General features: G+C 36.8%; 4 protein-coding genes and 1 non-coding gene across 7 annotated transcripts; 4 read left to right on the top strand and 1 right to left on the bottom strand.

The window, feature by feature from the left end:
• LOC18776182 lies at positions 369–4,338 on the top strand. Its single transcript, XM_020563337.1, has 3 exons — positions 369–1,835; positions 3,027–3,150; positions 3,466–4,338. The coding sequence occupies exons 1-3, from the start codon at positions 1,092–1,094 to the stop codon at positions 4,014–4,016; spliced, it is 1,419 nt and encodes a 472-aa protein (XP_020418926.1). The 5' UTR covers positions 369–1,091; the 3' UTR covers positions 4,017–4,338.
• On the top strand, positions 7,453–10,828 carry LOC18776797 (UDP-galactose/UDP-glucose transporter 2). 2 transcript variants are annotated; one of them, XM_020564594.1, is made up of 8 exons: positions 7,453–7,728; positions 7,847–8,001; positions 8,521–8,549; positions 8,663–8,864; positions 8,973–9,215; positions 9,333–9,434; positions 9,932–10,039; positions 10,155–10,828. In XM_020564594.1, the coding sequence occupies exons 2-8, from the start codon at positions 7,876–7,878 to the stop codon at positions 10,398–10,400; spliced, it is 1,056 nt and encodes a 351-aa protein (XP_020420183.1). In that variant the 5' UTR covers positions 7,453–7,728; positions 7,847–7,875; the 3' UTR covers positions 10,401–10,828. The 2 variants fall into 2 exon arrangements, with proteins under 2 accessions (XP_020420183.1, XP_007209316.1); XM_007209254.2 differs by having other exon boundaries at positions 7,453–8,001.
• LOC18778039 (mucin-21) lies at positions 11,798–18,978 on the top strand. Its single transcript, XM_020564184.1, has 9 exons — positions 11,798–11,981; positions 13,034–13,185; positions 13,474–13,561; positions 13,865–14,600; positions 15,146–15,199; positions 16,124–16,221; positions 17,428–17,553; positions 17,898–17,987; positions 18,522–18,978. Exons 1-9 carry the CDS (start codon positions 11,925–11,927, stop codon positions 18,639–18,641), a joined length of 1,521 nt encoding a protein of 506 aa, XP_020419773.1. The 5' UTR covers positions 11,798–11,924; the 3' UTR covers positions 18,642–18,978.
• TRNAG-UCC lies at positions 19,695–19,766 on the top strand. Its single transcript has one exon. It is a non-coding gene; the product is annotated as a tRNA-Gly (tRNA).
• Positions 19,892–23,783, bottom strand: LOC18777723 (calcium-dependent protein kinase 26). 2 transcript variants are annotated; one of them, XM_020564578.1, is made up of 5 exons: positions 23,677–23,783; positions 22,356–23,178; positions 21,953–22,249; positions 20,713–21,132; positions 19,892–20,489 (listed from the first exon to the last, which is right to left on the bottom strand). In XM_020564578.1, the coding sequence occupies exons 2-5, from the start codon at positions 22,942–22,944 to the stop codon at positions 20,227–20,229; spliced, it is 1,569 nt and encodes a 522-aa protein (XP_020420167.1). In that variant the 5' UTR covers positions 22,945–23,178; positions 23,677–23,783; the 3' UTR covers positions 19,892–20,226. The 2 variants fall into 2 exon arrangements, with proteins under 2 accessions (XP_020420167.1, XP_007211233.1); XM_007211171.2 differs by having other exon boundaries at positions 22,356–23,175; positions 23,677–23,782.

The following is a 26,915-nucleotide window of genomic DNA, read 5'->3' as shown; positions in this document are numbered from 1 at the left end:
ATAATGAATAATAAAATAAGTAATAACATTAAATGGATTAAGTAGGAAAGAAATAAATTATACTAAGTAATTAAATATTTGATCAATAATATGGAACAATATGGAACAATAAGTAATTATTTTCTATTTTGAGAAACAGCTTTGAAGAGTTATAAATACTAGATTCTATAGGTATTAATCGCGAAATGATGACTAACGTGGTGGTTAAGTGGCTCCAAACTTGGAAGAGAGGAAATTGACGATAAATGAATGAAAACATGCTAAAAGATCGCTGCTCCAAAAAAATGATAATTTCGCCTATATATATACATTCAAGGTATTTTTGTGTTGGAAAGTATATATGCAAAATTCACACAACGAAATTTAAGTTTGTGTGGTTTCTAATAACTTTCTATTGCTGGCTAGGCGTTTTCTGATTTTGGTAAGCTATATGTGCACTGATTACCGTAATAAGAAAGACAAAAACAAATTAGAGAGGGTGAACGTGGATGGACAAGTGGCAAAGCGTGTGAAGAGGTAGACAAATTCTGCTATGGAAGATCAAGACAGAATAGAATATCAAAATCGTTACATGGTCAACTTCCGGTCTCATACCAGTCCAAACCCCAAAAACCAGAAGCAGCAGGCATTTAATTTTCCACATCTAAAAATACTCGTAAACTATTCACTGCCCAGTGAAGTTCAAAACTCCATAGCAATATATTACCCCAAACGTAGATTCAAATTCACCCCAAGAACCATCCAAGCTCCTTCTCAATTTGTTCTTCCTCTTCCTCTTCATCTGCTGCAAAACTCTCTCTCTCTCTCTCTCTCTCTCTCTCTCTCTCTTCTGGATCCTTTGTCTCCCCCACCTTCACCTTGAGATCTTCACCTCACAAATCAGAACCTACCTCTCTCTTTCTTCACCCACTATATAACCCACTTCTTAACCCCATTGCTTTTAGCTTCTCCGATACTCATCTCTCTCTGTTTTCCTCTGTTTCTTCTGTTCAGAAGCTCCATTTCAAGCTTCACTGGCTCTTTTCCTCGAATTTCCAAGCTACCCATTTTCTCTTTTTCTTTTTCTTTTTCGTAAAGTCATATTATTAGCAATGGGTTCCAGAAAATCCTTTACGACCCAGCAGAAGCCGGTGCTTCTGAAAGACTATCTAATGGACGATCTCAGCTCCTGCTCATCCAACGGATTCAAATCCTTCCCCCGCCGCCACTGCTGCACAACCAACGTCCGGTTCCTCCTCGACGTGGACCTCAAATCCTCATGTCAGCCGTCCATTCGCAAGATTAATCAACAAACTCCTAAACTCAACAGAAGCCGTTCCAGAGCCTCCGCAGCTTGCGACGCCGTCATTAAGGCCGTTAAAAGCCTGCCGTTTCATTCCGTCAAGCATCCTTCCCCGTCCTTGAGAAAAGGAGTGCTGCTTATCCCGCGAAGCCTCTCGCGGCGGCTGCGGAGAAAGAGCTTCTGGAGAAAACAGAGCAAGGAAGAAAAACAAGCAGAGAAGAAGGACAACGGACGGTTGAGATTGTTCCGTGAATTTCTCCAGGAAAAATCTGCACCTTCCGATCAAACCACAGCCACAACCGCGATCACAGGCTCTAGACTCTCTACCAGTACCAGAAGCAGTGAGAGTAAAACCGACAGCCACGGTAACAGTAACTGTAACAGTTGGGGTGAGAGTGAATTTACCTTAGGCTCCGAGAGTTCGAGCGGAAACGACGTAGTGCAGGGTGAAAGGACGAGTTCAGTTAAAAACAAAGTCAGCGAGAGAGTTGGCGAGGATTCTGTTTCCATCGAAAGACCAACCACCACCACCTGCTCACCTCAAAACGCAAAGGTACGTTCACCAAACGGGTTTTTATTTAATGCTTCGCGTGTATAAAATACTCCATGGATTGTCTCTCTCTGCCGGCTGGTGGTTGATGTGGCCGAATCTGTGAGAACCACGTGGTTCCATAGATGTTTGCCACGTTAGAATTTTAACTAAATTTCATTTTCACAGTGAATGTGAGGGTCTTCATTGCAAACATTTGCTAACTTTATGAATTAATTTATCATTTGATACAAACTTGTCTAAATTACTATGAATTAATTTAATTTACAAAAATAAAGATATAATTTCGGTTCGAGAGAACGGACTCACTGCCGTGACTAAATAATAATATGTTGGGTGGGATTAGTGAAGGACGGAGTGGGAAATTTGAAATTGTTGGTAAAGCGGGAAAACACTGAGCTGGCTCAGTTGGGAGGGCCTAGGGATTGCGTTTTGTGTGAATTTCACGTGTGGGGTATATCTGGGGAATTGAATCAGGTGCTTCTCACAGCTATGGGATTAAATTGCTTCGAGCATTTTGGACGCCTACGATCCCGCTACTTCTTGTCGACTAGCGGGATATACGGCGTCGTTAAGCGCAAGACTACCTAGTATCATGTTACACGGGATACTAGATCACACCTCTTCAATTTAAAACGGAGTTTATGTAATTTGCTATAAAGCCCCTATACTAGAAGCGGAGGCGTTTTAATGGGAAGGCGTACTAATTGGTGGGCGGAGTCATTGTAACTCGCATGGGTAGTTTGGGAATTTTAGGGTCCTCCCGTCGGTGAGGGGGGTTTGGTCATTTTTGGTTGGGTTGGCGGAATTTTGGGCATATCTAACTGCCACTATTATTTTATGTCCTGATCTGTTGGGTAGGGTAGGCACTATATACATTCATTAATTTTATTTGGTGAGAATTTATTATCGTTTGCTCTCTTGGTCAAAAAGAATTAGAATAATGGTCGGTATTTTGACAGTGTGTGTGAGAAACTCTCCGTAACTTACATTATATATAATAAGAAAATAATAATAATTTTTTTTCTTCAAAATTTTCAATTTTCTAGTTAGAAATAAAGTTTTGGGTCACCATAAAAGGGCTGGACCTGTATTGGAGCTAAAGTGAAGCCACTAACATCACAGATCACAAATATTCTATGTAATTCTAATTAATTATAGTTCTAATACATTGTTTTTGTAACAAAATTGCAGGAGTGGCTAAATATTAAAGAGGAGAAGGAACAGTTTAGTCCAGTGTCCGTACTGGATTGTCCATTTGAAGACGAAGATGATCAGACTAGCTCACCATTCAGTTGTAGCCTTGCCCGCATGCAAGGTATGTCTTTTCCTCTCTCCTTTTCCGAAAAAAAGAAAATGAGAAGTCCATTGACGGTTCTAGAGCATTTATGTTCTATTTTTCGCATAACGTCACATATTCATGTGATAAGAAAGATAGATATACATTAGACTGACGGTGACTTTCCCTCTATTTTTCGCATAACGTCACATATTCATGTGATAAGAAAGATAGATATACATTAGACTGACGGTGCAAGGAAAGTCTTATGGCTAGAAATGCACAAAAACTCATGTTAGAAAGTGTAGAAGTGCTTAGTTTTACTAGTTATGATATTAAATGATGAATGTGCAGGTACCCAACAAAAACTTACGCAAAAGATCAGAAGGTTTGAAGGCTTAGCTCAATTGGAACCAGTGGACTTAGAGAAGCGAATGGATGAAATAATGTCAGACTCAGAGGTGGAAGACGAAGCACCCACATCACCCTTGGTGGGTGCAAACTATAACCACGGAGCCCAAATTGTTAACAGCACCCAAGAAAAAGCAGGAGAGCTGGTGCAGCTGATCAAAACAAGTAGTGCCCCATCAAACAAATTGGTGACTTTGAAGGTAGAGAAGTTGGTGCTGGATTTGTACAGAGATCGAATGGTCGAAAACAGCGACGAAAATGTGGTGATGAAAGAGGTGATGAAGGTGGCAGAGGATTGGATCAATGGGCAGTCACAGGAGTTGTTGTTGGGATGGGAGGTGGAAAATTGTAGGAAAGTTTACGTGAATGATATGGACAAGTACTGTGGGAATTGGAGGGAGTTGGAGGAAGAGAAACAAGAGGTGGGTTTGGAGTTGGAAGTTGAGGTTTGGAATTCTTTGATGAAAGAGTTGTTACTTGATATCTTAATCTAGATTGTTACAAGTAGCAATTTTCACACTTCCATTTTAATTTTTAATGCTCCTCTACTTGTTTCATGCTTTAATCGTTAATGAGACTTGGGAATGCGTACGGATAAAATGGGAGTGTGAAAATCGCCACTCAGTTAGAAGAATGGGAGGTTGTTTGGTCAATTGGAAGCATACAGGTCATTGGCTAGAATGGCTAAAACCAGCTCGAGAGGAAGGAAACTATATAGATTGAGGACTAGAAGGAACTACATATATTATTTGGTTCGTCCAAAATTAACCACATTCATGGAACAAAAGAAGAATGAAATTTTGAAATTGTTGGCAACTGTTTGGATTGTGGCTGTCTCTTTATCATGATCAATATCATTTTTAAAAAATTATTTTAAATTCGAATTTTAATCCATTTTTCTTTCTTTTGTGTGTCTCAAACATGCATGACAGACCAAAAAAACACAAAAAGATGGATAAGGTTAAGGGTTTTTAGATAGATAGATAGATAGATATATATATATATATATATATATATGTTGAGGCCCAAATAAATTCTCGGCTTAACGCAATGCCTTATTAAGAAAAGATCCGATTTGGAGTACGCAAAAGTTCGTCATTCACACTCGCACGAGTCATGATCCACATGCCATGCCAAATAAATATGCAATCTGTCATGCTAAGAGTTGAGATAAGCACTGGCTTTACGAGCCTAAACTAATTATCCCGTCAAGCGTCATATCCCTCTTCAAAGCGACACAATTCAAATCATTATTATTACACCTAGCCCCGCTACAAGCTTAAGTGGGCCCAAGCCACGTAAAATGCCCGAGGCTTACTTGAGTGGGTTGTGATATGGATGATAATGAGCTTTCATGAGGCCCATTGATGAGCCGAGAAATAAAAGTTTTGGGCTGCTTGGGAACCCCAAAACTCAAGCCTATTTCTTGAGCCCAAATATATGGGTAAGCATAAAAGAGAGGAAAAAGCCCAAATACCATAGAAAATTAGCCCATCACTTAAGGAAATTAGCCCATGTCCTTAATGGGCTAACTCATCACTTTAGCAAGGCCAAGCAAGCCAAGAAAAATATCTATAATCTCCAGCGCTTAGCTGGAAACATGAACCATGATGAAAAGCCAAAATGTTTATGTCTGTAAGCTGCTGGGAGGTTCCAGCACATGGGCAAGAACAAAACTCAAGGCAGATCCTTCAAGAAACCAGAGGATATTGATGCGCGCAGGAGAAAAGGCAGCCTTCAGACCAGCCAAAGTTATCTATCTCCTTCCTTTACCAGACCTTGCCATGAAATAGGGGAGGAAATGAGGAGAGATGATAGCCAAAAAAATAAGAAATCACCACTGAAACAGCTAAAGCCTAGAGCTTCCAAAACCCTGTTTTTGTGTGATTGGGCAAAGAGAATTTCACCAAATAGGATGAGTCAAAGGAAGAGAAGAGAAATGAAAGGAAATACTTCGCCAAATTGGATAGAAACTATTAGGGTTTCTTGGGAAAAAGGATCTTCCAGGGCCTATAAAAGGAGGCTTCTTCTACCCAGCAAAATCATCATCCAGGGTGCGACCAAACTTTGTCAAACAACTGGAAATTCACTCAAACCACATTCAGAGAGGAAGCTTCATCTCTCACCCCTGAAACCTATGCAAATTCGAGCCCCATTCCTCCATATCTTCCCATGTTCTCTTCTGGTAAATCGTTCCACATCTTAACAGAGTTTTTGTCAAGCTGCCGAAAACTACTCAACACACCCATTATACTCTCATCTCTCTCCCTCTTCAATAAACCCTCTTAGAATCCATTCCCCTTTTCCTTAGAACCCCTGTCTTTCATAAGAACTCACAACTCTCTCTGTGTTTATGCTAAACCCATGATTGTTTTGCTCCCATGCCACAAGCCTCTCATGCCAACCTAAGATTCTACCTGTAAGCACTAAGAATTTATCTGTAAGCAGCCGTTATTGTTTATTGGTGAAGGTAACCAAGGTGTTTCCTAAGACTTTACTATCATTTCAAAACATTTTGGGGTCTGATCTTTGAACTCAGACACAGGGGATATTATCTTCAGTTTGTTCTTTACGACAGCCCAACTCATCTGTAACTGCCAGAACAAAAAGATATACATGGGAAAATGGGAAAAAGATATAATTTTTTGTTAGGCAACATGGGAAAAAGATATAACTACCTTTTATTTATTATTATTTTTTTATAACACACAATAGGACATATACAAAGATATTTTTATAACTAGTTTATACACCCATTACTGTTAGGTTAACACAATGGGGCTGATTAGAGATCAAACTTATCGTATATAAATATGTCCCTCAAATAAAATTATTTGAGAGATCCCTCTATAGAAGGGGACAACTCCATGTGAATCAAAGCATGCATGAATCTTTCTTCTACTAAGTGGAGATACATCTACCACTCAATCGAAAGAAAGTTGATAGAGAAACTAATATTGTGTAAGTTTATTTTCTCTGTTAAAATGCAGTTTTATGGAACAGAAAGAAAAATGTTATGTAAGTTTGTTTGTTTATTTGATATGATAATAATCCACTGTGTTCAATGCAATGAACATTTTGTTTGTGATTGCCCATGATAATCTGCCATGTGTTGCAATTAAAAGAAAATTTCTCTTATAAGAGTCACTTAAAGACTTAATTATGTGTTGATAGAAGATGTCAAATGGCTGCTTTTCGTTGTTTCATGCTCTCAACATGTCGATGGAGAACTCGATCCTGCAACAAAGTTGCTCCCTCTATTGCCCATTTTGTTTTATATTGTATGAACTTTTTAGTTTGGGTTGGATTCTCTTCTTTCTAATGAAGTAATTTCTTTGATGAACATAGTTTTGTTTTCCTAAAGCCCTTGGATGTCCCTCTACCTTGATTGATAATGTGATATTGTGTTTTAGCTGAAAAGATAAAATTGGTTAAATAGCTAATTAGTGTAAACACATTACTAAATCTAATAACCTTGGTGAAAACTCAATAAAGTTACGAACCATTAAGGTGAGATTTCATCTTTAAAAACTTAAAGTACTATTAGCGGTGAATCATCCAGCTTGTATCGAGCCACACAATCTTATCAAATTTTCTTCACCAAATAATACGCTAATGTTTTTTTTTTATGCTCGCTCAAATCCATGTTTAACAAGATATAGTGATATACAAGGTATTAACAAATAAAGTGATTTATTGAACACATATTTTTCAATGACTCAACACATATCTGTCACCTTTTTTGTTTAGGTAAAGTGACAAGAAAATTAACCCCCATTTAGTCATTGGTCTTTTTTACTCCAGCTCTCATCGTAACCGTCAGGTTAATTTTACAAGTTGACCCACCAATGCCGCCTCTGTTAAATTAATAAGAAACCAGTGACCAAAAACCAAACCAAATCCAACCCAACTTCTCCGGAAGAAATTTAATTGCTGGTAAACTCAAAGTCTATAAAATCTTCCAATTATACCGTGATTGGTGGTGTGAATCCAAAGGCTGCTCCAACCCCATTAATACCTTCTTGCTTTCAAAGCCTCTGGAGCTTCATTGTCAGGTGGCTACCTTCCCTATTTAAGAGACAGAGAGAAGAGAAAGAGAGAGAGAGAGAGTTAAACACCATTAAAAAAAACTCTCTCTCTCTCTCTCTCTCTCTCTGTGTCTTAGAAAAAGGGTTTTATTCTGCCTCTGATACTTTTCTTCTTCGTGTAAGAAACCGACCCTTTTCATAAAAAGTTGTGTTTTGCAGTAAAGAACAGCATGCAAAGCTGAAAGCTCTTGTTTTTGGTTTTGATGAGTGTCTGAACTTTGTTGGGTTTTGATTAGATTGTGGGGTGGTGTTGATTTTCAACAAGATGAAGAACCAGGATCAAGCTAGGTTCCTGTTTGGGATTTCACTCTCTGATAGGCCCAGGTGGCAACAGTTCCTCATTTGCTCTTCTGGGTTCTTCTTTGGTTACCTCGTTAATGGCATTTGCGAGGTTTGTTTTAACTTCATTTGATCATTTTTGTTTGTTTTGAGATTAATTAATTCTTTCTATTGTTAAAGTTTGTGGTTGTTCTTGGCTAGACTCTAAACATTCTTCTATCTGCTTTATTTCTTTTTAATTTTCTTTTTGTTAAAGTTTGTGATTGTTTAGGAGATCCTGGGAAAGAAAGTTAATTGGAATTTACAATCTTAGACGTCATGTTTGTATATTCTTCTAAATGGTTCTACAGTGGTTTTTGATCTTTAGAAATATTAAGGCGAAAGAAAAATCTTCATTGACTTTTCTCTGTCATAGACTTTTCTGTGCTACCAAACTCAGAGTTTGGTAGAATGTTTGGTATATACTAAATACGAACCTTCATTGCCATTTCCTGGTTATGATGGTCTTAAATTCCTTGTCCTGCTTTTAGAAAGAATTAATAGTAATACACATGGATTTTCTTTCTTTCCAACTTGAAAAGCAGCCTTTATCTTTCTTATATATTAATTTACATGTTTACCTTAATCTCAGGAATACGTGTATAATCGTCTCCAATTCAGGTTAGTGGCCTTGCTCAATCTTATATCCCAATCTGTTTGGTGCTTCTTTCTTCTATTGTTTCATCTGTCTCTGGTCTTATGTATACTTAACTTTATCTTTTCCAATTTTGCAGCTATGGATGGTACTTCACCTTTGTACAAGGTTTTGTGTATATCGCTCTCATATACCTTCAAGGTTTCACCACCAAGCAAATTGTGAACCCATGGAAGACATATGTGAAGCTCTCGGCCGTTCTTATGGGTTCTCAAGGATTGACCAAGGGATCGTTGGCTTGGCTCAATTATCCTGCACAGATAATGTTCAAATCAACAAAGGTAAACTGTCAATAAATCTACATGATCTGCTTTGTGAGCCTTTTAAATTTTTTGCAAAGTCAATTAGGCCTCCCTAATTTATGACATACTGTGATTGTGAAAATTCAGGTACTGCCTGTGATGTTGATGGGTGCGTTTGTTCCTGGATTGAGAAGGAGATACCCAATTCATGAATACATCTCAGCAATGTTTCTAGTAATTGGTTTGATCCTTTTCACCTTAGCAGATGCACAGACATCTCCCAATTTTAGCATAGCTGGTGTGATAATGATATCGGGTTCTCTAGTCATGGATGCCTTTTTGGGTAACCTGCAAGAAGCAATCTTTACCGTAAATCCGGATACCTCACAGGTGATCTTCAGTTCCTGTTAAGTCATTTCATGGTTCGTTAAATGCGTATAGAATTTTGGATAAAACTGTTACCTTTTTGTCTTTATAATTTTCTGTTATACTTTTTGCTTTCTACAGACAGAGATGTTGTTCTGCTCAACAGTTGTTGGTTTGCCATTTCTACTTCCACCCATGATTCTTACAGGAGAACTGTTTAAGGCCTGGAATTCTTGTTATGAGGTAAGTGATGTCTAATCCTCACTTTGATTTCACGAAGAGTAGTATTGTAGTCAAGTCATTAATGGCGTGCCCATCATGCCCATCTAATATGGAATTCATCATGGAGATCCATGATTTGATAGTTGACGAATCTCAGATTAATTCTCCAACATTGACCATACATATATATGGGGAGTATCAAATGGGATATCCCTCATTTGCATTGAGGTTTTCTTGAACTAAAGTTTTACTTTGAGATGATGGACGGGTAATTCGATTTGATCCAAGGCGAAAATTGTTAAGAAATATGGATCAATCACAATTGTACCACAATATATAAGTGGTTTTCCTATGATAGAAAATCCACACATGAACTTCACATGGTGGTTAAGTAGAGAATAATATTAGCTTTGCATCTGGACTGCCAATACTCTTTATGCTGTCCAATTTTAAGGCTAATCTTTGTTGCACTATATCTAGTTTCTTATGTTTATTATGCTTCTGTCAATGTTTTGTAGCATCCTTATGTGTACGGCGTGTTAGTGTTCGAAGCCATGGCCACATATGTTGGCCAAGTATCTGTCCTATCTCTCATTGCCCTTTTTGGAGCTGCCACCACTGCCATGGTAATTTTCTCCTCCTAAGCTTCTTCAAGTCTAAATTTCTATTATGGTAATTTTCAGCTGCAGCTAAGTTCATGATTTCAATATTTCAAATGCCCTTCACATATGTGTTATGCAGATTACAACTGCTAGAAAGGCAGTCACATTGTTGCTGTCGTATATGATATTCACAAAGCCCTTGACAGACCAGCATGGAACAGGCCTGCTGCTTATAGCCATGGGGATCATGATGAAGATGTTGCCAGAACACAAAGGCCATGGCAGAAGTGCTGTTGCCAAACCTGGAAGATCTTTGAAAGCAGGGAAGAGTCCAGTGCCGAACGAAAAAAGATCAGAAGTTGAAGAGGAAAGGTCTTTGGTGTGAACATGAAGGCTGCCGTTTTCTTTGTTCTTGTTCTTCACTTTTTAAGTTGTTTTTTGGAAAAATAGTTCCACGCATACTCGAAGATACAAGAAAGGTAACAACTTAACAAGAGAAAGTGAGGGGAATGTTGGCTAGTTTAGTCATCAAGGGAGAAAAATTATGACAATTGTGCTGGGGACAACTAGAATGGATAGGAATTAGTTTCTTCCAAAACATAATGAGCTGAAGCCACAGTAGTGGTAGAAAATGTACCTTGCATTTTTCTGTTTTGGGTGAGGAAACTAATGTCCAGGAATACCATTCTAGAAGTCGTGTAAATTTTGTGGTGAAAATGGTTTCACCAGTTCAAAGCATCTCAGAAATTGAATCAAATTTTCATAAGATATTGTTGCCTATGATTGTGTTACTAAATGATTTCAATTTTCTTTATCTAGAGCACAGCAATGGGTGGTGTGTGCGCAAATTCTTTATTTTTAGACACCCAAAGTTAAATAAGCTATGGTGTGGTACATACTCCAATGGTTCATTTGATTCTAATTTAATGGCATAGAATGACAAGAAAAAAAATATCGAGGGATCTATCAATGTCATGAAGTGTTTCATATCGTGATGAATATTTTACTTCTTAATATCAAAAGTCTCGCAAATGCTATATTTAAAAATAAAAATAAAATCATTTTGTTGTGTGATATTTAGTACAATTTCTAGCATGTGAGGCAATAATGATATATATTTGTTACGAGGTCGATATCTAATTGTGATTGATTTCTATTATTAATTTTATTCATGATATAAAGTATGTTTGTATATATCTTATAAAAAAAAAGAAAAAAAGTAGCACATCATTAAAGAAGTTGAAAGAGCTACATTTTAGCATTGCCACACCACCCATTTCCAATGCAATCACATACTCAAATTCTAATATTTAGGTTCAAAATAATAAGTTATATTCATACCTCATTCCCGTAATCTATCTATATTATAATGTGTACATGTTATACTACGTAATCATATTACTGTAGTATTCTGTAATTTCTCTGTTCATATAAAAGTTAAACTTATATTTTGACCTAAATTTAGGAATTTAAGGGTGCCCGATTTGTCAAAGTTAATATGTTTATTATTCAATTCAATTCAATAACGACGTTTTTAAAGCACAAAATGCCTAAAATAGTGAAATTACAATTGAATTCGAGTTGCTTACAAAAAGGACAGCAGCCGTTATAAAAAACGACCGCAGACAGATGGGAGAGTTCCCAATCGAAACAAAGACCCACGTGAAATGCTATAGTGGGAACACAATCCAAAGGTCCCAATTAAAAGTTCGTTCCCCACCTGATCCAAAGGCTCTAACCAGCTTTCCTTTTTTTTTTTCTTCTTTAAAATATTTTTATTGAAGAAACAAAAAAATAGAAGGAAAAGTTTTTTTTTTCTCCTCGTTTTGCTTGCAGAGTCTAGTCTGAGACAAAAGCAGAAATTTTTTGAAGAACCCTATTTCGCTTTTGAACTTGGAAAGCCCGAATCATGATGACGAAAGGGACGAAACGTTTCGCCGTATCGGACTCCAATCCTGACTCGGCCGTGAGTTGCACTTTTCCTTTCAAAATTTTCACCTTTTGTTGTTTTCGTGTTCGTTTTTATTAAAAGGTTCTGAAAACCCTAATTGCGAGTTTCTATTTTGCGTATTGAAGCATATTGGAGGCCATGTGTATTTGGGTTTTTCTTTTTGTGTCAATAAATTTCAAAGGTTTTAAATTTTAAGCTACTAAAGTAGAGCAGTTTCTGTGGAATTAGCTTATAGTGCTTATAGTGTTTGCATTATAGTTTAAGTTATGGGATTTTTATCAGTTTTTCAGATTGCCTTAAGATATTATTTGTTAAATATTTTCACTTTTGGTCAATTCCTGAACTGACCAAGGATTTTGGGGCTACAAAAAGTGACAAAGCAAGAATAGTAAATTAAAACTAAGCAGTATCAGGATAGTAAAGCAGATTAAATTTCTCACTTGATTTAGGATTTTATTTATCTATTTAGTTGGTGTATAATAGTTTTATGTTAAGTTTTTGGGTTGCATATTCTGCCTCGAGTACCCCTTCGGGCTTTTAGCTTTGAATAGAATTCGATAATCAGTGACCATTCAGGACTCAGAACCGGAAGGAGGTTAGGGGGTGCTTGCAGTATTTAGCTAACCTATATGAGAGACTTGCCTTGCTGGAATTTTAATAGAACCTAGCGGTCTTTAGGTCATTACCATCCAATTTCGACCGTGCTGCCTTCATTTTGTCTCAAAGTAAGCATGAACGCAGTAAGCTGAATCGAAAAAAGAAAAAAAGAAAACGATGTGGGAGACATGCAGTGCAGACTTCAGAAAGACAATTGTGCTTCCATTCTGTTTGTTGAGGCTTGGAGAGGGGAATAAGGATGGCATGTTATGGTAGAACTAGAAGGACCAGGGAGCAGATTTTATTGATGTCAGGCTTATTGGCTTTGACTTGGAGTAATATTAAAGTTTGCCCTTTCGATAGGAAAATATTTAGAATCTGTATTTATTGGAAGTGGATAAGTTAGGCTTTCTGTTGGAATATCAGTTGTTGCGTTGGTGTTTATTATATTTCTCTTTCAACAATTGCAGTTCCGGAATAAAAGGATAATGGCAGGATCCTCATGTGATGCTAATAGGGCAGAGCCTTCTCAAGAGCAGTCGATAGATACACCTGTATTGAATGCACATCGGGCTGCGTCATCACGGCAGCATGTGAGAGCTCTCAACACCCAATTTGCAAGGTCCACCTTATTTCTGTTTCTACAACTATGCTTTCATCATGTAGTACGTAGTTATGTTAAAATTTCTTGTTATGGTTCCAACTAAATTCGTTTCTTTTTTTTGACACTGTTCTTCTTTATCAAATATGGCGTATGCATTTCCTTATCTCAATGAGACTTGATATGCGTTGTTCTATATTGAAGTTTTTACAATTTTTAAATGTCCTATTTGTTCTTGGAAATTATTTCTGCTAGTCAGATACATGGTCCTCAGTTGTCTTATGTTTTTAAATGCCTCATTTTGTACAGTTGGGTACAATCACAACTAAAAAATCATCCTGATGAACTTTGGGAAGATGGTCTCCGAGACTACCTAGCTCATGCTTCAAACATTATGGTATTTCCTTAGAACTTTATATCTGTTGGAAGGTTATGTATCCAGTCTAGGTACTTATACCTTCTTAGCAAGCATATGATGTTTTGAACAGAGTTGTTTAACAGAAGCCATTTGGACCATATTTGATAATTGCTTGTTCAAGACCTCTATTTCCCTCACCTGCATGTCCCTTTTTTCCTCTTGTACTACCATCAGTTCCCTTCCCCCTCTCCTGTTCTGAAGAAAAAAGGCTATCTTCAAGTAAATGTATGTCGAAGTTAGTTTTGTCCACTTATTTTTTGTGTATTCACCCTCTCATTTCAGGAAAAATTCAGTGACGTTGTTAACTGGCTTAAAGTAAATGCTGCAAAAGGAGAAAATTTGGCCGGGGCTCCAACTGCTGAAAAGAAAATGGTGCCCGAGTCCACGAATAAGGATAAATATTTTCAGCCAAAACCCCTGTTTGCACCAGTTGGTACAACTGCTAACTTTGCAAGTTCTGGATTATACTCCGACAGCCAAAGCTCTGCAGGAGTCTTCTCCAACAACCACTGCTCCACAGGAGAATACCCTTTCCGCCAAAGGTCTGAAGGAGTATCTTCCAACAGTCAAAGCTCTTCGGGAGTATTCAGCAGCCAGAGCTCACCAGCTTTATGGAGTTCTGGAGTGTTCTCCAACAGCCAAAGTTCTACTGGAGTCTTCTCCAACAACCACAGCTCTACAGGTGAACTACCTACTGGCCAAAGTTCTGCAGGAGTATCTTCCAACAGCCAAAGCTCTTCAGGAGTACTCAGCAGCCAGATCTCCCCAGTCTTCTCCGGTGTTCAAAGCTCCGGAATATTTTCCAATACCCAAAGCTCCGGAGTATTTTCCAATAGTCAAAGTTCTGCGGCATTCTCCAAAACTCCCAGTTTTGGGTTATTCTCCAACAGTCAAAGCTCTGGATCGTCCTCCAATAGTCAAAGTTCTGCAACATTCTCCAGCACTCCCAGTTTTGGATTATTTTCCAACAGTCAAAGCTCTGGGTTGTCCTCCAACAGTCAGCCCCCTTCCTTGTTTGGTAGGTGTTGTTTTATTGACATGTTTCATTTAGGGTGCTAATGGTCTCAATTTTTTTAGTAGTAGATCCAATTATAAATTGAGATTATGTGCTAAAATAATGTTTCAGTGCTAAAAAAGTATGTGGATTTACAGCAGAAACCCAAGTCAAGGAGTTCAAATTGCAGTTGAATTATTTTTATGCATAGAAATAACACAGTATAAGTAATATAGGTTATGCCCGCCTGGAGAAAATGCTGAAATTTTACAGTATTTTCCGGAGTTTTATGATAAACTTGTGGATTCCAAAGCCTAATAAATTTAGAAATTTTATGTCTTCAGTTGAAAATGGTTGCAAGTAGCTTGATATCATTGAATTCATTACTTGATTTCTGCCTGTCATTGATTTGTTGCTAGTATTATGAACATATTGCATCTTAATTAAAAGGTTAAGGAAAAACTGACACCCTTGAATATTTACCAGCCGTCCTCTTTTTGAGTAGAGTAGTGTTACTTCTGTGAGTTCGATGTGTATTTGACTTCTTTTTTTTGGTTATTTGATACCAGGAATTCAAAGTTCGGTTCCCACAAAGCATGATGCTTCAGATGAAGCAGATGTTGGTGAGACAATAAAGTTTTTGCTCTTTTATCTTTTAATGCTTTTATTTTCTGTTATTATTATTTTTCCCTCAAATTGCTCTTCATATATGATTGATTCCACTACATATTTTATTTAATATGCTTTAAGTATCCAAATGTAGTTATTTTCTTGATGAACAAGTTCTCAACTTGTTATATAGAAACATTTCTCTGAGTGAAGCTTTTAAGCCTCCAATGTTTGGTTTGCTAGAAATATTTGTGATTACTGAATGCCACCTCATTTTTTGTTCCTTTTTATCCAGGGCTCAGCATTTTAATCAGTTGTTAATTTGTCAATTAATTTTGTAACCTCGAAGGGCAGCAACATAAGATGAAACAAAATATGTTTTAATTTGGTGCACCTGTGATTTGAAGCTTGGAGACCGGTCAGTCAATGTCGTGGTTGGACGCATTGAGCCCTCCAACACTGACATGCTTCGTGGGCATCCAATTAGAAAAGGAATAGCCACCTCATTTAGTAAACCTGAGACAATCATATTTTTTTCTTGGTTTTAAAGACTATCAACAGACAAAGGAAACTTCGTTGACTTGCAATGTCAGGAGTTTACATATCATGTTCAAATGCTTGTGTCTGCTCTGTTGGATTTTTGTTGACAGTATGAAGAAGCTTTTCATGACTATGGTGGATGTCTTTAGACAGAGTTGTGTGACTTTTAGTTTTCTCCTAGTGGGTCTAAGTTGAAAGACGCGGTTGTATTTGTGCCTTCATGTCAGGTTCATGGTCCAAGCTTGTGGACATATAGGGTTTGCATTGTACTACACCCGCCACATTTATAGCTGTTAAAGTTTAATGGTGAAGATTACCTTCACTGATAATTGTAGGAATTATCTGGATATGGTCTTCTTGATTCTGTGTAAGTATTGAATGTTCTTGTTCTGGTTCAGAAAATGACTTGGAGCAACCTAGCAGCCCATCTGTGAAAAAGTCTGAAGAAAAGGGTGTTGTCCTGGTCCATGAAGTCAAGTGCAAACTTTATGTGAAGGTGTGGATATGAAATTTTGTATTGTTCTCTATTCATTAAGATAACATTCATCTATTTATTCATGCTTTCCCCCAGTATGTGTGATAAGAATTATTTTAACTATTTTGTATGATGGGACTAATTAAACATCTTACTTTGAGTGATTTCCAAATATTGGTATTGAATTTTTTTTTTCTTGTATCTAACATTTAGTCTTTATTTTGTTCAAAGTTTATAATAATGTGTGCTGGTATCATTCCATTGATACTTCTTTCGGATTTTCCAAGTATGAGGTATATATGAAGGTGTTATCATTTAAGACATCCATATGTGCAGAATATGGCCTTTAAACAATACGCATTGGTAGACTTACACATTTGCATTGCAGCATCAGGACTAAGTTATGCATTTCGTATTTGCGGTCCCTATTTTTGGGTGAAATATCTCATCCTTAATTTTTTGGCTGCTATAATAATTTAAACTGTTGAGTTGCAATTAGCAATGCTAAATTTGTGCCTTATGGCATCAGTATTCTACTGTGTTCCCCACAAAAGAAAAAGGAATAAGGACGTAGCTTATTTTCCAAAATTAAGTTCTACCTGTCGCTGTGAAATAAAAAGGAGGAACAGTTGTAGCCTTTAGAAAATGAGTCTTACTTCATGTATTGAAGGCTATGTTTTTGGGTCAACAACTATGATGCTCCTCCTGTCAGGCTAATATGCATCATGATGATTGATTAAAGTTACATAGCAACCCTAGAACGTTTTGTAAGTTTTTGTATATGGTACTGTGTTAGGAATTTTAGTATGCACTCATGTGAAGTTAATAAGATAATTATGCATGTCATTTGTTTCTCTTGCAAGCTTAACTGGCTGTATTTGTGGTCTGAGATACTTCCATCTTTTAGAAATTTTTGTGATGCTATTTATATCTATTTCACCTCTGCATGTTCAATGTTTTGGCTATCTTCTTGATTGCCGCAACACATTTTTTTCTAAAATCTGGCATTCTGAAATTGTATGTGCCAAGCACCATTTGTAACTTCACATTTCCACTGATGATACCTTTGATGGGGTTTTTTGTTCAATGTTTTGGCTATCTTCTTGATTGCCACAACACATTTTTTCTAAAATCTGGCATTCTGAAATTGTATGTGCCAAGCACCGTTTGTAACTTCACATTTCCACTGACTTTTTTCAATACCCTTTTTCTTCTGAATTTGTCCAGTCAAGTGATCCAGCAGATAAAGATGCCTGGAAAGATAAAGGCACAGGGCAGCTATCTATTAAATGCAAAGAGGGTGTCAGCAAGGGTACAAAAGAATCAAAACCAACAATCATTGTTCGAAATGATGTATGTTTCCTTATACACATATATGGTTTCAATATTAAAATGCAGTTTGACACTTTAACATCTGTTCTTTTAGATCTATTCTGTGCTTTAGGAAGTGAGTGTGGTGTTTAGTTAGTAGATTTTCTTTGATCTGAGAAAGCAAGGAAAATCTTCATTTCTATATCTTTCTTTCCCGTTCCTTGCTTGAACACATGTAAATAGTATACCTTTTTTCTATTTCTCGTCCCCTTTTCATTGTTTGTAGTATGGCATATTATTTATCTAATGGCGTCATGATGAACTCCTTGCAATTAGAAGTTCGTCTTCAACTGAAGTTTCATTTTGTATACTATTTACGATGGCAGGTGGGGAAAGTGCAGCTTAATGCTTTGTTATATTCAGGCATCAAGACGAATCTACAGAAGAATTCCATTGTTGCAATATTCCATACTATGGTAATACAATGCTCATATTTGGATATTCAATTAGAATGTTTGGTCAATTTAACTGTACAAAGAAAAAAAGTAAGGCAGGGTTCTGGATTAAACATCTGGCTCTCAAAAAACGCCATTATAAGCTGTTTGGCTGCAAAAAGGAAAAAAAAGGAGGTAGTTATTGGGAGTTATTTTTTATTGCTTTTCTTTGGGATTCTGGGGTGGTTAGTTGATCCGTTGATTAGGTTTAATCCTTGTAGATCTGAGAGAAATACACACGCCCGTATTCTGTAGGGAAATTTGAAATAATTATTTTTGTGTATCACAGTGTTATGTTTTTTATTTGTTTTGGGAAGAAAAAAAAAACCAGTGTATGTGTCTGACTAAAGAATTTTAGAGAATTGAATTCCTTTTAACATGCTTATATGTGAAATAAATCTTTAAAAACAAAAAGATGTCATCATGTCTCGATCAGTAGTGGGGCTTAACCGACTTATGCACAACTTGTAATTCATGTAATGCAACAATGATTGCAATTTCTCTTGGCTTTTGTAGGGCGAAGGTGATGGAAATGATGGTAGTGCTGTGGCGCGTACCTTCTTGATTAGGTTGAAAACAGAGGAGGATAGAAACAAACTGGCCACAGCAATCCAAGAATATGCCCCTGCATCCTGAAAGCGAGTTGCAGTACCATACCCCGTGAGCTACAACAATGTAATAGTGTACTACTAGAAAGGATTCAAAAAAAAAAATTCATTGTTATTTTTGAATTTTGCTAGGGCAGCTTCGTTAGCTGGCTCTTTTCTTGAGGCTCTGAATCGAGCGGAGGGTCGTTTTTTATGTTAGTCTCAATAAAGTTAGTGTGTATCTTTAAGGGGCTCCCAATCTTGTACCATAAGAGAAGAATGATAGTGCTTATGTGTTGCTGCAAAGCTGTACTTTACGCTCTTTATCCCATTACCTATCAATTGCTGTATGACTATATATGCAATTACTGGGCCAACTTTTTGTCCTTGAATGCCTCCTCCATACTTGTTATGCATGTTGTGGGTTTTAAGTCCGTGTGCAAGGTTGGTGCTCTTCTTTTCTGCAAACTTTTTTTTTGACTTGCCAACTGCGCGTATATCCCACGGTATTTAGAGAGAAGGAAGCAAAGGGGTTCCTAGTAGGGTTCGTTTGGTGCCTAATATTAGATTGGATAATTCCCTATGTTTAAAGTAAGTTGAAGGAAGAAATGAACTTTTTTGACCAAGTTGAAGGTAGAAATGGATTACTCATGAAAAAAATTTGGATTCGGATAACACCACCTGATAACTTGTCACTCTTAATCCCACCAAAATGATTTGACCAAAAAAAAAAATCCACCAAAATAGAAAATTATTTACCTCTACCTTCATTTCTTCCTTCAACATACTTTAGATTAAGTGACTTATCCAATCCAATTCTAGACACCAAACGAGCCCAATACGTGCATCAACAACAAAAAGACACACATGAACTTGAACCCATCATCTCCTTTGAAGCTAATACTGTGTTTGGTTTGTCATAAAACTGAAGAAAAATAAATACAGGAAAATTGTAACTTTTTGTTGTTTGTTTAACTAATTTTCTTAAGGTTTGGGTAAGGTATTTTACCTTTAAGCGTTGGAAAATCTCAGAGCTTGTTTGGGCTGTTGAAGTTTAAGCCGTGTCAGTTATATAAAAAACGGGGGATTCCACTCCCGTATTGCGTTTGTAGTCCAACGGTTAGGATAATTGCCTTCCAAGCAATAGACCCGGGTTCGACTCCCGGCAGACGCATATTTTTTTAATTTTTGGCTTGATTTGTTAACGAGCACAGCATAAATTAATTATCAAGATCTCTTATTTTTTTCCTTTCTTAATTGTGTTTTAACTAAACCAAATGGTATGTACTTAGACTGAAATTTAAATATAAATATTCTTGAATAACTAATCAGAAGCCATTTGACTTTTTTTTCTTTCTTTTTCTTTCTATGGTCTGTCACATACATTTTAATGTTCTACACAACATTTAGAAAATCAATTACTTTAAAAATTAGAAAAGCATCGTCACCCTATCTTTTGCACAACAAAATTAACGCAAGGAGGCCTCTATACATTCACCAGAGAGTTCAGCTCTTCAGATTGATGATCAAACATACCTTCACGAATTTGTGTATGTCCCATTTTACATTAGGCGTATCAGTATGTTATAAATTATGTGCCCCTCATGGCTGGTCTAGACACTTGAACCGTTCTTCTAGCAGACAAGTGACAGTCTAAGAGATGGGACTGTGGGAATTTGCGTGCATGATGCCCAACGGATGACTGATTCGGTCATAACGAGATTTAGCTGATCAAGCTCACCATGTCCAATTGTGTGGTTCCTCTTACTGTGGATCCCAGAAACCCTAGACGACCCATTTGTTCCACCTCTCCGGAATTCTTTGCGCTCTATTTCTTCACCGTCATGCTTAACAGGCGAGCAATCTGACAGCACTAACAGCTTCTCTGCACTTGACTCTGCATATTTAAACAGAAAGAAAACCAATGAAGGATTTTAAGGAAAGCTATATATCAGTTTCCCGAAACAAGGGAGCTAAATATATAATGCAGATTTTTGGATAAGTACTGCATTAAGACCACAATGAGACATACCGAAAGCTATAAACATTAATCGATTATTTTGCTATTACAGCCAGCCTCCTTGAATAAACAAATGAGCCAGGAAAAAGGAAATGTTTACCTCCATAACTTGCATCCAACATAGACATATTGGTTGTAAATCCCAATGATATATCTCCTTTCGCTACTGAAGAACTTGGACTGAAGAAGGTAAAGCTTGGCATTGATGGAACTGGTGAAGAAAACTCAGCTGCACTTGGTTCATAGCAGCTGCTGAAAGAAAAGCCTCCAGATGCAGGGCAAAGACTACTATTGCCTACTAGGAAAGTAGAGAAAGATGATTTGCATGTGAATGCAGGTGATTGCCACAGTTCCACATCACCAGCTGTGGGTGACCCATCACTGAAGCTAAAGTCCTGATTCCTATCAATAAATGGGGTAGAGAAAGAACCTCCACCGACTTCCAGTTGTCTGCAAACTTGGTTGTCCTGCTTGTACGTCTCTTTACTCGCACATGCACAACTTTGCAACCATGGATGAGCTGCATTACCAAACACTATTAAGAACAGAACTTGGAATACAGGTCTAGAATCAATATTCGAGCAATGTGAAGACGTGGATGATGACTTTTCATGGACAGTTTCTAGAGGATTAAATTCTTGTGTTGGATTAATCAAACTGAAAAATAAACTGCTTAAATGCACTGCCAACTCAAGATTGACGAATTTGTAAATTTAATAACTTGCAGGAAAGTTGATTAATAATAATATCAATGATAAGCACTAGAGTCCAAAGCACATAATTGTGTCGCTACTGTCCAAAAATTCAACTGCAAATTATAAGGCAAATTTTATTTAATCATATCCTAAACCACAAGTTTAGCTTCTGAATACAGAGAAATGATATGGAGTCTTTTACGGTGTGTTTGGATGTGTGGAGTTTAAGAGTATTAAGGAATGTTTAAAAGATGAAATTTAAAATATGAGATTCAAAGTTCTAGATTCATAAACTTTCTTGTTTCGGAAACCTATTAGGCATCGTAATGGAATTTCAATACAGAATCTAAAGTTTATCTTTAAAACCTTTCATTATTGTGGGATTTTGGAAATGACACATTCTCAGGTAGAATTTCAAGTTGGAATTCATGAGCCACAAATTCCAAGTTTATTTCCACATAGAATTTATTAATGTCTATGTTTATGAACCCAAACAAGGAAATTAGCACATGTCATTTCATAAATTCTGATTTTTATCAAAATTCCAAGTTTATTTTCCTCATCCAAAGTTCCAAACACACCATAAGTGATTATTACAGATACAGGGTACAGACTATAAAATTTAACAATGACACAGTGACGTACCTAAAACCTGTGCAGCTGTGAGCCTCCTGGAAGGATCGACGCAAAGCATTTCAGCAATCAATTCCTTGGCGGGCACAGATATATGACCCCAAGGATCCGGAGGGAACCATAGATCTGCAGCCCTTACAGCATCAAATATTCTTGACTTAGTCTTACCCCAGAAAGGAGGTATCCCACTAAGAAGAATGTACAAAATAACTCCAGCACTCCATACATCAGCAGACTGGTCATAACCTCCTGTAAGCACCTCAGGAGCTATGTAAAATGGACTTCCAACAGTCCCATGCAATTTCTTCCCTGTTGATACAAAACATCCAGGTGGATAAAAATGATATAGATATGTAAATCTAGTAGAAATACCTAAATATAAAAATGTAAGAAGATGAGATTAAAAAAAATTCACCCGGTTTGATGTAGGTTGCAAGACCAAAGTCTGCCAACTTAATTGGTGAGGATGAAGAAGTTGTAGCCAAGAGAATGTTTTCCGGTTTCAAATCTCTATGAACAACGCCATTCTCATGGCAATACTTAACAACTTGCATCAGATGTCTAAAAAGAACCTGAGCATCAGTTTCTGAGAATCTTCCCTGCTTCTCAAGGCGGTGAAAAAGCTCCCCTCCAGCACATAACTCCATCAATAAATGCACATAATTTTCCTCCTCATAAACTGCCTTGAGATTTACAACATTCGGATGCCCAGACAACCTAGACAATATTTCAATCTCAAGCTTGATGCTGCGTGCATCATCATGTGTGACCAATTTATCTTTGGCAATAGACTTGCAAGCTAAAACCTCACCAGTAAACTTATCTGAGCATGCCCTAATGATACCAAACTGTCCCCATCCTAATTGCTCACCCAGAATATACCGGTCTTTCAAATCTGCCACTTGGGATGCTTCCAGAATTGTGTCAAAAAGGCTTGCCACCCTGTAAGAATTGCAGAATTGGTTTGAAGGCTGGCTAGTATCATTGTTGTTGGCTGTGTCCATAACCCAATAGTATCCTTAACTCTCAATATCACAATTCAGCATAGTAATTAGCCTGGTTATTAGAACAAAGTTCAGACCATTTGCAAAAGGGTCCTCTAAAAAACCCATGCTCAAAATCTACATCCAAAAGAAGCTTCCCACGTCATATAGTCATATACGCATGATGCACGATATGGTTTCAGATCATAAGCTCTTTACTTCACACAAACCGCAACGTTCGACATCAATCACCTACTGCATAACATAAACTGATCAAATTTCAGATAAATTTCTGAAATCCCATTTGGTTCTGGGCATTAATCCCACATGAAGTTTCTTTCTGTTGGGTGTTAAGCATCAATGCTATTGAAACAAGTCCACCTCTCAAATTTGACAAACAAATCCAGAAATGAATTTACAGTTCAAACAGGCATAGGCTCATCCACCACCTTATATGTTTTCTAACCCAAAGTCAAAATACCTTAACCATTCAAAACGAAGCAAATATGTATTGACCAGTAAAATTGAAAGCCCAAGAAAAAAGATACGAAAGAAAAGCAAAACCCCATGTATAAGCATAAATCCCATAACCCAAAGATTCAAAATTTTACATAACTACAACAAACCCACCAAAACAACCATGCAAGCTCAAGCTCAAGCTTTTCTGAAACACTAATAAAGAAAGAAAACACATGAAAGAACTCACATTTTGCAGCAACTGAGAGAGAGAGAGAGAGAGAGAGAGAGAGTTACCTGGTTGAAGAGCCATTGTAGAACTGCCCGTTACAGCAAAAGCCTCCAAAGTCCAAACCAGTTTCTCGGCTTCTCACTTGTTTCAAAAGTTCACCTTTTTCTGTGTAACCGGAAACCGGGAAAACCTGTTTTGATTTCGGTAAAGTAAAATAGTATGCAAAATCCCCTTTTTAAAAGCAAACAGACGCATCTACGCTAAGCTCCCACAATAATTAGCAAAATAAAGTTTACACCTTTCACCACAGGCAGCTGACACGTGTCCCTGAATTCCAATTTGGTCCCTTCCAGGACATATTATAATTACCTATATGTCCCTACACAGCGCAAACACTATCATGTGCCAATTGATAAGCTCTCACGCATTTGCCCTATACTTTAGTGGAGACAGCATTTGCCCTACATGCATTTGCCCTATATTTTAATGCAAGGAAGCTTCTCTGAATAATTTGATACTTTTTTTAAAATTATTTTTTATAAGTTTGATTGTGAAATTGCCATACTTTAGTGGGAGAGGAGGCATAATGGGCAATAGGGTTGGATTTGAAGGTATCAGATGGACCAGCTGGGGGGACCCACAAGTGATCTAATGGCCAGATGGAAATGATCTTGTCAATATAACATGGAGCATTTGGTGACAGTGAGACCAAACCACATAACATACATCATTTGATTATGGCCAAGTGGGTTTGGTAGGTAGGGTATGTATATGAGTGTACCAAATCTAAGTTTCAGGTCCCATATTATTTAGGGGAATTTATGTTGGCAGATAAGGAAGGGAAGAATGAAGAATCTAAGCTGTGAATTAGCTGTCTAGCCACGAGTACATGGGCTTTGCCTTAAATGGAACTTTTCATATTATGAATATTTTTATAAGGTTTTTTATTTGGACCAAGATAGGTCGTGTACGACTAATAGTCGTTGATTGAAATGAATATATGTCTATGTAGATTGTTAATTATTATTGTGGATGATAATTGTGTTTTACAAAACCGGTTAGTGCTCGTAGCTTTTTTATATTCGAAATGGATAATAATACCATCACAACAAAGTAAAAAAAGAAAAGAGTTGACGAAGGCCAATGTGTTTTAAAAAAATTTAGACTTCAAAACAGCCTCACTTTGAATAGGTTTGGAACTTGGAATTTCAAAAGTGAAGAAAATGCATCTAGAATATCAAAATTATTAGCGTGAGGGAAACTCTGTACGCATGTTTTCCAAAGATTCTCTTGCAATCAAGTCAATGTTTTGGAAAAAGAAAGAAAAGGAAAAAGTTGAAAAGTGACAAATAGAAGTTGTAATAAGATTATGCATAAATACCTCCAAGTGCCTTAGCAATAATTTCTTAAAAGGAAAATCGTAATTAAAAGGATGTTGTATGTGTGTGTGATACATATAACACGATACTTGGGTTGGAATGTTAAGTGTTTGACAAAGAAATAATTTTCTTTTCTTTAACTCGTGATTGAAGGTAAGAAGAGTCGAACTATTATCATGAATATTCTACTTGTGGAGCTTGACCCGACATCAATCCATAAAAAATTGGTCTTGTGTATATGAAAATCTTTGTCAAGATTTGAGGATTGAAATATATGCTATTTTTTCACATTTGCATACGCCAAAACACCGAGTCAATCTTGACATCAACAGCAAAAAGAAAAAAGCAAAAAAACATTGAAATCAATCTCTCCCGCCCCGTGTCTCTGTGGAGGAATCGTTTAGTGTCTATGTGAACAACCTTTTCTGCCCTAAGTTAAGAGCTCGAGAAACCTACCACTATAATTAGTCATATAAAATGGCCAAAGTATGTCAAAGTGAACTATCAAAGAAATTAAAACTATATAAAATTGATATAAACAAATATAAATTCGGAGTCAATGCTATTCAAGGCAATTTAATTTGACATAAAGTCGACTGCAATTTTTTTATTTCTTAACGAAGTTTGGTCACATCAAAAAGACAAGCTCCAAATTATAATGCGGGGAGGGTCATTTTTACATGTTATTAAGTTATTTTTTATTCTTCTTAGATTTTCTTTATTTTTTTATAGTTATATACTTATTCATTCCTAACACTAGTGATATAGATAAATTCGACATCATTTAATTTTTATAAACAACTTAAAAAAGGAAAACTGGCTCTGTTGAATTTAATTCTTATTATTAAATTACTTTGATGCCCTATTGAGTGTTTTGTGGTTTTTAATGAAGTTTTGGAGTTGAGCTTGTCTTAAGAAATCAGTGGCAGTTTTATAATTTATAATAAGCCGAAGCCTCTTTATTATGCTGTAAATGAGCTTTGTATATGTTTCTAAAGTCCATTTTATGTATGATTTTTTTATTTATATATATAATTTGGGCCCCTATATTGGCATAATAGTGAGATCCCCTTATTGCTTTGTGGTACTTGAGGGAATGACTAATCATCGCCAATTTTATTTGGTGAATATGGAGGCATATGAAGATTAGGGAAAGAAGGATGTTGAAAGGGCAACCCAGCAAAGCTACAAGTTGGGGTTACTTGGCTTCCTATTATGCAATTTGCATCTAAGTTAGGATGACAATTTTGGAACGAGGACAAAACAAGTCACAAGAATATATAAAATTGATATGTTCAATTTTAGAAAGAAAAGTATCGCTAAACTCATAATTAATTAGTCAATATGATGCATCATGTTAATATTATGTCATTCTCATTGATTGGCACAAAATTCACTTAGCAAATTACAAAAATTAGCCCTATCAAAATAAGGTAAGCATGTGACTTGTGCCATTCAACTAATAGTTTGTATGAGGCCAAACTAACACAATTTGGTCTCTTGTCACATTTGTGTCTCTATGTTCCCTCGTGCATGCTTGGTAAGTGAGAGGGTTGTGTGCCGAACCAAGTTTGGCACTTCTTTTTAAAACCAAAAAAGCAGAAGAAGAAAAGTTTGGCACTTTTGAAACAACAAAATAGATCCTTGACGTCTTCCATGTTGTTGTTGGTGCGTGCACAGCTTTCCACAGCACTAAACCGTACAATACATTACATATATAGACATCCCTTTTTCTTTTTTTTTTTCTTCCAAACATATATAGACATCCTTGGCCCTACCTTCTCAAGTTTATATGCATGGTACATTTTGGGACGTTCTTCAAAAATAATTTCTTCATCTTCTTAATTTTAGTGTGTATTTAACTACGAGGTATTGCGGTTTTGATTATGTTTTATTAAGTAAATTTGTATTATTTGTGACCCTAT

This window comes from Prunus persica, chromosome G5, assembly GCF_000346465.2.
Source record: "Prunus persica cultivar Lovell chromosome G5, Prunus_persica_NCBIv2, whole genome shotgun sequence".
Classification (NCBI taxonomy): Eukaryota; Viridiplantae; Streptophyta; class Magnoliopsida; order Rosales; family Rosaceae; genus Prunus; species Prunus persica.
The sequence above is the reverse complement of the archived record's forward strand: the minus strand, read 5'-3'. Positions and strand labels throughout refer to the sequence as shown.